A 10,702-nucleotide genomic window follows, 5' to 3' on the forward strand; every position below is an offset into this window, starting at 1 on the left:
ATTTCAAGATCAATGTTGTGTTATCGGCAAATGTCATAATTTATGTGTGATGCACTCGGATCATGACTCGGATGCACTCAAGCACTGTGTCACATGAGACACGGTGGACTGTGGGTATTTTCTGCTCCTAAGTCCGCAAAATTGCAGACTTTCGGTAAGTGCGGTTAAAGTGCGCAAAATGGCGGCAGTGGCACACTTGTGGACCTAGCAATTCCGTTTTGGGACTACCCTGAGCCCTTGTGGACTTAGCGGGAACGCGCATGTAAGGCCACAAGGCCGCGAGTGCTCTGCACTTTCGCCTAAGTGCGTGATTTGGGATTCAGCTGTTGATTCACAGGACGAATGACAAGGGAGGGTGCACACAGCATGGACAGACACCTGGAGGAGACAAATATGAACAGTAACAAAGCACCAGACAGAACCACACAATCTGTAACAAACCCACCCTCTGTCAACCCCACCTCTCCCCCTGTCCCCTCCTCCCTTCCTCTCCTCTCCACACACGCTGGTCTCACCTCAAACCATTAGCTTTGAATGATGTCAAATCAGCAATTTCCAAGTTACTAAAACACTGAAAAGATAACTGAATGAAATTAAAATGAAATAAAATCAGTTTGTTGGTCACACAGCAATTGGTGTTAAACTGTACCTAGACCTGGTCCAGGGTGGTATACTATTCGTGGCTATACCCCAGTATGCTCCCTGCCAGAAGCCATTCATTGCGCCATTGACTTTTGTCACTCGGTACACACTACTGTATCTACAGATATATCATTACTCACAGAAATGAAGACAGTTTACGAAAGATGAACTCCTGCAGCCCCCCACCTTTTATATAAAAAGCACCTTTTGCACTTAAAATAGCACCTATCGGCCTGATCAGTGGCCACCAGGCTGAGGAAGAACAGATGATCAATATGTCTGTGATTCTGGAGTATCAGAGGTCTGTCCTGTTATTGATGAACCAGAGGGAAGACAAACAAAACATACAAGTATATATATTTTATTTTCTGTACTACAGGATGACATTCATTCAATAGTATTTTTTTTTCAGGCCACCTACATCAAACTGTAAATAAAGTTGTCCCTTTCCTGAGAACAGTCGCTGGGCAAACAGAACATCACCAGAAAGCTGAGGACAGGGTTTTGATCAGAAAAAGCATTTGTGTGTCATGTGTATTTTAACAGGAATCCCTGGGGGCCAACAAGACGATGCAGCATATCCATAATACTGGCCTCCCGGGCCACACACGCTACCAGGGTTACACACCAGAGCAGAAAACAGGTGGAGGATGCATTGAGTTATGGCTTGAGGGAGAGGAGGAGGGGGAGACTAGAGACACGCTGATCTCATTATGTTGTGACTATGATTAATATTCTATGAAGTAACAGGGTTCTGGATCGGCGCCTGGCCTTGGGAGTGAATGACGGAAGGTGATGGGGCCAGCTCAGCCTGGCGCTGACCCAGAGGCCCATTTGGTCCTGCCTCCTCTTCATTTCCATTGGCCCTTCTCGTAGTCCCACTGCGCGGAGATGCCCTCGATGGGGTTCATTTTCATGTCTAGCATCCGCTTCAGCTGCTTGGCCTTCCACTCGTCCTCGAACGTCCTCGGACGGGAAGGGTACACTGAAACACAGTTAATCAAGCTGTGTTATGTTTTGGTAAGCGGGTGTGGTCATGGTTGGGTTAGGGTGTGGTCATGGTTGGGTAAGGGTGTGGCCATGGTTGGGTTAGGGTGTGGTCATGGTTGGGTAAGGCTGTGGTATTAAGGGGATGTGGTGTGTTAGGGGGATGTGGTGTGGTGTGTTAGGGGGATGTGGTGGGTGTGTTATGGGGACGTGGTATGTTGTGTTAAGGGGACAGTGTTTTAGGGGGACGTTGTTTGTTAGGGGGACGTGGTGTGCTAGGGGGACGTGGTGTGTGAAGGGGACGTGGTGTGTGAAGGGGACGTGGTGTGTGAAGGGGACGTGGTGTGGTGTGTTAAGGGGACGTGGTGTGGTGTGTTAGGGGGACGTGGTGTGGTGTGTTAGGGGGGTGTGGTGTGGTGTGTTAGGGGGAAGTGGTGTGTTAGGGGGACGTGATGTGGTGTGTTAGGGGGACGTGGTGTGTTAGGGGGACGTAGTGTGTTAGGGGGACGTGGTGTGTTAGGGGGACGTGGTGTGTTAGGGGGACGTGGTGTGGTGTGTTAGGGGGACGTGGTGTGTTAGGGGGACGTGGTGTGGTGTGTTAGGGGGGACGTGGTGTGGTGTGTTAGGGGGGACGTGGTGTGGTGTGTTAGGGGGACGTGGTGTGGTGTGTTAGGGGGACGTGGTGTGGTGTGTTAAGGGGATGTGGTGTGTTAGGGGGACGTGGTGTGGTGTGTTAGGGGGACGTGGTGTGTTAAGGGGACGTGGTGTGGTGTGTTAGGGGGGTGTGGTGTGTGAAGGGGATGTGGTGTGTTAGGGGGACGTGGTGTGTTAGGGGGACATGGTGTGTTAGGGGGACGTGGTGTGGTGTGTTAGGGGGACGTGGTGTGTTAGGGGGGGGGGGTGTGGTGTGTGAAGGGTACGTGGTGTGGTGTGTTAGGGGGACGTGGTGTGGTGTGTTAAGGGGACGTGGTGTGTTAGAGGGATGTTGTGTGTTAGAGGGATGTGGTGTGTTAGAGGGATGTGGTGTGTTAGAGGGATGTGGTGTGTTAGAGGGATGTGGTGTGTTAGGGGGACGTGGTGTGGTGTGTTAGGGGGACGTGGTGTGGTGTGTTAGGGGGACGTGGTGTGGTGTGTTAGGGGGACATGGTGTGGTGTGTTAAGGGGATGTGGTGTGGTGTGTTGTGTTAGGGGGACGTGGTGTGGTGTGTTAGGGGGGGTGTGGTGTTTTAGGGGGATGTGGTGTGGTTTGTTAGGGGGATGTGATGTGTTAGGGGGACGTGGTGTGTTAGGGGGATTTGGTGTGGTGTGTTAGGGGGACGTGGTGTAGTGTGCTAGGGGGACGTGGTGTGTTAGGGGGACGTGGTGTGTTGTGTTAAGGGGATGTGGTGTAGTGTGTTAGGGGGACGTGGTGTTTTAAGGGGATGTGGTGTGGTGTGTTAGGAGGATGTGGTGTGGTGTGTTAAGGGGATGTGGTGTGGTGTGTTAAGGGGATGTGGTGTGTTAGAGGGATGTGGTGTTTTAAGGGGATGTGGTGTGGTGTGTTAGGGGGATGTGGTGTGTTAAGGGGACGTGGTGTGTTAGGGGGATGTGGTGTGTTAGGGGGGTGTGGTGTATTAAGGGGATGTGGTGTGTTAGGGGGATGTGTTGTGTTTAGGGGACGTGGTGTGTTAGGGGGATGTGGTGTGTTAGGGGGGTGTGTTAAGGGGATGTGGTGTGTAAGGGAGCGTCTCACCGTAGTGACACTGCCAGAGCACCACCAGGCCTGTGATGCCTACGAAGATGAAGATTCCACCCACCACCGTCTTCCACTCGTCCGAAGGCTGCTTCATCTCTGGGAAGGTCTGGTTGAACATTAGCCTGTACACTAGAGAGGAGAGGGTGAGTGAGTGAGTCAGGCTTCCCATGGGAGCTCTCTGGAGCTGGTCTCCTGCACTCTGAGGTTTTAGAAGTCAGGCAAAGTTAAAGGTGCTCAGTTCGATTTTTTTCAGCCACTAGATGGGGCAGTGGTGCAGCGTATCAGATATAAACAAGTGGCCGTTTTCACTCCATATGGTGCTGTTCAGGGGGTGGGGTTTCTTTTTTTCTTTTTACAAAAAGTGCAGTAAATCGAACAGAGCATCTTTAAGCAAGATATTTTAGATTTATCCAGTAAATGGCTGCGAATTAGCAATTACATCTAAATGCACCCCGTTTTCAGTTGGAACTGTGAATTGGGTTTCTACTCCACCCCTTAAATTCAAATTATAACCCTGTGTGTGTGTTTGCTGGGATCTTACAGGCAATCTTCTCCTCCTTGGACAGCTGTGTCCAGGGCCCCTTCTCCTTCTGCTTCAGGCTCTGGTCTGTGGAGGTGAGGACGTCTTTGAAGGGCTTGTCTGGCAGGGGAGTATCCAGCCGGTCCCAGTACATGGGGAGAGACATGTCCACCTGCTCTGACACCTCTGAGAGTGTGTGTGTGTGTGTGTGCGGGGTAGATATAGAGAATAATAGTTAGTCTTAATTCTAGCTACTTGATGCCGTAGGTATTTTCCACATTACGACTTCAGTTTCATGGAATACAATTTCAAAGAATGCATTGATAAGACTGTAGGCTACTTCTCATGCTCAGCACTTCACGTTCATGAGGCGACAGCGCCCTCTGTTGATACATTTGTTTGAACTAATGACAGGATGAAAACACTTTTTAAATCTAGATACAAATACATTTTTATTTTACTACATCTTGTTACAACGTAACACCAAACCGCAATACCGTGTCCGTGACTAGCCATCCGCGTGCTGCTGTTAGTCATCGCCGCCAGCGCGCGCCTGTACAGCAGGCTCCCCACGCGCCCCGCGGTTAGGTGAAGCATCTGGAAACAGGTGAAGACAGACAGAAGTTGGCTCACAAAGAAATGTCTCTCCTCGAAACTCAATCTAGTAGGCTACTTCATGAATTAGAGTTAGATTGAACTGAGGTTCTGGAGCAGAAGACCAGGCCACAACCCTGTCATTATTAACACAAACCAGACCTGTCGCACGCTGACAAATCAACTCAACCGGACGCACCTGTCACCCTACGCGCTCCCTCCCTCCCTATCGCTAAACACATCAGTAGACATCTAATCTACCTGTAGGCTAACACAGAAGTAAATATGCATCTAATCTACCTGTAACACAGCAGTAAATATGCATCTAATCTACCTGTAACACAGCAGTAAATATGAAATATGCATCTAATCTACCTGTAACACAGAAGTAAATATGCATCTAATCTACCTGTAACACAGCAGTAAATATGCATCTAATCTACCTGTTACACAGCAGTAAATATGCATCTAATCTACCTGTTCTCCCTCGTACCTCCTTCCCATGGCCTCTGCTCTCGAGCTCCTGTTTAATCTTAGAGATGCTGGGAAGCTGTAGGTTCTATCTTGGCTATTATACCGAACTGTTCTAATTCCTTCAGATAATTGGGTTGACGTCTGTGGACTGCTTATTTTAGTTTAAACCAAAGTTTATTTCCTAATAATTGACAAATAGTTGAAAGTGATATCTTTAAACTTTATGGATTTTTGTGTAACCTACTCCTGATCTGTGGAGGTCAGTAACCCTTTGTCTGATGCTTTCAAGGATTTTTCTGCCTTTTTCTCATCATATCCAATCCAACTACCAATTATATGTTGTGTTTTAATGCACTTTAACATTTGTGGTGACATTGATCCTATTCTGCATTCATTGTCATTAGCCATTGTCAAACAACTGCATGATCATTTTAAGACAGTTTGACCTTGTCTGCACCACTGAATGCTAGCATGTAAAGTAGAAACAGCTTGTCGCTAACCAGCTACAGTAACATCCCATTTTTGCATGAAAAGGTGTATGTTCATGCAATCGCTTGATCACAGTGACAGCAAAATATGCCATCAATGACACCTAGAAATGATTGGACGGCTTACCTGCCTGTCAACCTACCTAACTGCCTAGTAAATTACTGTACACAATCTTTCAAAATTTCTACCAGGAAATCATAAACTGCATACTGCACCATGACATATGATAATATATCAGATTAAATCAGAAAGAAATGGCCCAAAAAGCAATCCATATGATTGTTGGAATAAACCAAACAGATGCTGCATTAGAGTGTATGGGGAAACCCAAAAGTTTTCCCCCAACTTGAGAGCGCTGCCAGTAGTCTAGTATGTACTGTAGTTCTCTAAGTTTTCAATTAACCTCAAATAGCCTACTGTAACTTGGATGTGAATAATTGTGATCCAAGTGTTTTCTGGAAGGAAAATGTAAATTAATAAAATTATTAGTGTTGTAGGTTTGGGATTTTCTGTATTTTTAGTCAGTAGCCTAGACTTTTATCCTCTGATGTATGCTGTTTTTATACTGCCCCCCGCCCTGGTTAAATCCAGACTTCACTAGTAGCCTCCTAATGTTCTCCTACTGCCCTACTAATAGCCTGCTGCAGAACAGATCTCCTAATCATCTACCATTGATCAGAACAGATCTCCTAATTATCTACCATTGGCCAGAACAGATCTCCTAATCATCTACTAGTGATCAGAGCAGATATCCTATTCAGCTACCATTGATCAGAACAGATCTCCTAATCATCTACTGTTGATCAGAACAGATCTCCTAATCATATGCTACTGTGTTTCCTTCCTAATGAGGCAGACCTGCCTCTCAGGGCGTATTCACATATGTTAGTGCACCATTGATGCACACCAAAAGCGAAAGTGATACATTGTTTTCATTTCTCAGCTACTGCGGTTTGCATTCACACAGCACTTTCTTTACTCTGGTCCAAATGCAGCACCACAATTCACATGAAAAGGCTCACTGCTGTCATTGGTCAATATCTTTCTGGGGGCGGGTGCAAGAGCGTCATGAAAAACGTTTTAGGTCAAACATGTGTAGTTGCGTCGGTCCGAGGTTGCGCGCTTTCACACCATAACTGGTGCGCACAAGAATTCGGTTGAAGCCGCTCCGAGTGCGGCTGTTTTGGTGCGCACCTGAGTGCGATTGCTGTGTTCACACAGGCCTAAACAAAGCGCTCTCGGGCCCAAAGCTAATTTGGTGCGCACTAACTAGTGTCTGTGGCTTAGTTCACACGGCAGGACTTAATGCTAATTTTTTTACACAGATCCGATTTTTTTGTTTAGCTGTAGCAGACGGCGGGCGCATTGCAAAACATCAGACATGTATCCGATATAATACCACCTCTGAAAGCGACCCAGGTTGGATTTTAAAAAATCAGATTTCATGTGACTTGCGCTGTTCAGACGGTCATGAAAAAATCTGACCTGAGTCGCATGTAGGAAAAATTATCGGATTTGGGTCACATTTCACTGCTGTGTGAACAAAGCCTTTCAGAGGTGGTATTATATCGGATACATGTCTGATGTTTTGCAACGTGCCCGCCTTCTGAATGGTCATGTTGCATTTCATGCTACTTTTACATCTCTAGAGCGGTGGCTTGCAAATTCGTGAAGCGTTCCACTGTGGTGTGCTTGTGCGGCATACTGCACGTCACAAGATGATCCTCATCCTTCTTCTCGTTACCATTTGCTCATACCGTCGCCGGCTTCCACTGCACAAATAGCCTACTTGAAAATTAACCCGTAGTAAATGCTAACTTCAGTTGTGGTTGTAACGTTATCATGGATGTATTAATAGAACGTTATCCATGGTTAACGTTACTTCCGTAAACAGTTCACTGCGCGTGACATCCTGACGTTTTTGTTATTGTTCTTCTGCGCATGCAGGTCTGTTCAGGGCTGTGGGCTGTTCACATATCAGTCAAATATATGTGAAATATAGGTTACATTTAAAATATCATGTGAACAGCTTAACAAAAAAATCGGATCTGTGTAAAAAATCAGAATTGAGCATTAAGACCTGCCGTGTGAACTAAGCCAAAGCGACCCAGATAGGATAAAAAAAAAAAAAAGATTTCATGTGACTTGCGCTGTTCAGACGGTCATGAAAAAATCTGACCTGAGTCACATGTAGGCAAAAAGATCGGATTTGGGTCACATTTCACTGCCATGTGAACAAAGCCTGTGTGAATACACCCTCAGACTCTCTGTGAGCAGTGGCGCTCTAAGGGGGGGGGGGGGGAGTTAGAATGATTCCAGGGGCCCCCAAAAATATTTTAACATGGTATAGGTAGGTATAAATTCTCTAAATTATTAACATCATAAATTGATATAATCTTCAGTATAATAACAAATCAATAATACTTAGAGTTCCTTTTATTTTCTTGTTTTTGGCAAAAAGTAAACATCCAAAAAGCCCCCCCCCCCCCCCTCTATTTATTTACATGAAATGGTTTGGTCCTGACTAAAGACACGCGGCACGTGAGGTGAGAACAGACTGAGAGTGAAGCTGATCACCCGGCGTTATGTCTCAGCGCAAATATAAATCAGGTGCTCAGAAAAGGAAGGAGCAGAAAAGTAAACATGATCTACAAAAACAAGGTCAACAGTATATCACAACGTTTTTCACCAAAGAAGGTGGCTATAGTCAGTAAGTGGTGGTCTAGAAATGAAGCTGTTTAGCTAGGCTACTCTAAGCTAGCAATGACGGCTAATAGAGGCGCGCACGGCGCAGTGCAGAGCTCACTTCACAGAAAAAAGTGTTAAGCATCATTTTGCTCCTTCTTCAGCCAACATTAATCAATGCAGGAAACCCTTTAGCAAGCTATACTAAATCAGTTGTTGTCCCTGCCCCTGCCTGTCAGGCCAAACAACATATGTGGCAGCAGCCCTCTCTCACCCCCCCTACTCCCTGATGAACCAGCCCTACTCCCAACTGAAGGTGAGGCGTGTTGACATTATTGTCAACAGTTAATTTAAGTCAACAAAATGTTAGGAATAGACATTTTGGTTATGATGTCTATTACTAATTATATTATAGGATATTATCATATGAAGCCTACACTCTACAGAGCCAGGGCCCTCTAGGAACAGTCCAAACAGACGTTTTGGTTATGATGTCTATTACAAATTGTATTATAGTAGCATATATTATCATATGTCATGTACACTACAGTGCCAGGGCCCTCTTCAAGTGCAACTGTTTTGGCAGGGAGCAGTGAAGTAGAGGAGATAGGCAGTGCTGGCAGTAAAGATGACGAGGATGGCGCAATAAAATATTTTTAAAAAGATGGCCTTTAGCGTGTTTCTTAGAGGGTATCAAGTCTTGCATCAATAGTGAATTTCATTACTGTATGCAGAAATATAAGCAGTGTTTAAACTTCCTGGCAAAAAGTGCATGTGTGCTTCATAGGGGCCCCTGGTGATATCTTTTCATGGGGCCCAGAATTCCTGGGAGCGCAAATGTCTGTGAGTATTCACACACCTAAGTCAGCTCTTCTTCAGAAGTCACATAATTAATTGGAGTCCACCTGTGTACAATTGAGATATTTCACATGATTTCAGAATAAATCCACCTGTCCTTGGGTGATCCGACAGTTGGTTAGAGCATTCCCAAATTAAGATTACACTATGAAGACCAACGAACATTCCACACAGATCTGTGACAAGGTTCTTGAAAAACCATTAAGGAGAAGAATATAATAACATTTCCAAGGTATTGAATATCCCCCGGTTCAGAGTTAAGATCATAAAAACAATGGAGAGAATATGTCCCTCTTGAATCTGCTTAAAACAGGCCATCGCTGTTTGTTTGTTTGTTTATTTATTTATTTATAACTGACTTGGGAAAATACTGTCTTTTTTACTCTGTGTTTATCAGTGAAACAACACCTACAACAAATTAAAATAATTTTGATTCCATGTCGTAACAAGGGGGGGATGAATACTTTTTATAGCCACTGTACACATACACACACACACACATACGCCAGTGAAATGGAGGAATCTGGCAGTTGATCAAGTTCAGACCATGTCACTCTGTCCTTAGTGACCTCCAGGCTGACAAACGAGCATTTCTTGAATTTATTCAGACGACTAACACAACAAGTTTCTGATTATTCAGATGACTAACACAACAAGTTTTCTGAGCTCATTTGTGCATGCTGTTTATTAACAAAAAGCTCAGTCTGTGAGTTGTTTTCCAAATATGGCCTTGTATATGTGGCCAAAACAACTTGCAGTGCAGTGAACAATATGCTTCTATCCCAAAAACACTTTCTTTTCCTCTTCTGACAGTCTTCTTTATTCATCAGAATTCTTTTTCTCACATTCTGGAATTGTCGTGTACTCAATCTGAATGTGAATGTAGGCCTAAGTCTTCTTTCCTCAAGATTTTTCCTCAAGATCACTATAATTACCCCCCCCCCCCAAGTTGTGGAACCCAGTGGTTCTGTAGAGACCAGGACAGTCCGGTACTCACGGTAGTCCTGAGAAACTGGACCTGCAGAGAGCGGGAACAGAAGAAGAGCAGCAGTCCTTTAGAGGATCAACAGGTTCAACTCAGTCGTCTTGTCTGCTGCTGTAGCTCCACGACACCAGGAACTACTGCAGGGAGGGGTGGCACAGAGAAGGAGGGAGAGAGAGAGAGGGAGGGAGAGAGGGAGGGAAGGAGAGAGAGAGAGGGAATGAGAGTGAGAGAGAGGGAGAGAGGGAGGGAAGGAGAGAGAGAGGGAGGGAAGGAGAGTGAGAGCGAGGGATTGTAAGAGAAAGAGATGGGGGTAGTATGAGTATGAGAGAGGGAGCTAAGACTAAACCAGAACAAGTAAACACCGTGGAAACATTGTGACGCAGTTCGCCTCTCTCTCTCTCTCTCTCTCGCTCTCTCTCTCTCTCTCTCTCTTTGTTCAGCCCTCCACAGACCTACAGACCACACGGCTGTGGCAGCAGGAGGAAGTCTGGGAGCACATGAGGACAAGGCCACTCCTCCTAAACCCCTCCCAGAGACGCTCAGCAGCCCAGAGACACAACAGAACACCTCCTTAGAGGGAGCAGAGCAGGAGAGAGAGGGAGAGAGAGAACAAAAGAGTGAATGAGAGAGAGAGTAGGAAGGAAAGAGAGACACAGCAGAAAGACTTTATGAGAGGAATGGTGAGGAGTTGGGACGAAGGGAGAGCGACCCTGGAGGAGGGCCAAGTGTGAGC

The 10,702-nt window shown here is 45.8% G+C and overlaps 1 protein-coding gene across 1 annotated transcript; it reads right to left on the minus strand.

The window, feature by feature from the left end:
* Positions 1-987: 987 nt before the first annotated feature.
* On the minus strand, positions 988-10,294 carry cox4i2 (cytochrome c oxidase subunit 4I2). Its single transcript, XM_084435834.1, has 5 exons — positions 9,982-10,294; positions 4,382-4,481; positions 3,906-4,070; positions 3,362-3,493; positions 988-1,627 (listed from the first exon to the last, which is right to left on the minus strand). The coding sequence occupies exons 2-5, from the start codon at positions 4,479-4,481 to the stop codon at positions 1,494-1,496; spliced, it is 531 nt and encodes a 176-aa protein (XP_084291960.1). The 5' UTR covers positions 9,982-10,294; the 3' UTR covers positions 988-1,493.
* Between the last annotated feature and the right edge of the window lie 408 nt (positions 10,295-10,702).

Source organism: Borostomias antarcticus (assembly GCF_949987555.1).
Source record: "Borostomias antarcticus genome assembly, chromosome: 3".
In the NCBI taxonomy this organism is placed as follows: Eukaryota; Metazoa; Chordata; class Actinopteri; order Stomiiformes; family Stomiidae; genus Borostomias; species Borostomias antarcticus.

Bases quoted from the DNA above. Each gene is read 5' to 3' on its own strand.
- cox4i2 (XM_084435834.1), bottom strand. From the start codon at position 4,481: ATGCTTCACCTAACCGCGGGGCGCGTGGGGAGCCTGCTGTACAGGCGC. The intron at 4,071-4,381 runs GTATTGCGGTTT...ACACACTCTCAG, and splicing joins GATGGCTAGTCACGGACACG to AGGTGTCAGAGCAGGTGGAC. The intron at 3,494-3,905 runs GTAAGATCCCAG...TCTCCTCTCTAG, and splicing joins CAAGGAGGAGAAGATTGCCT to TGTACAGGCTAATGTTCAAC.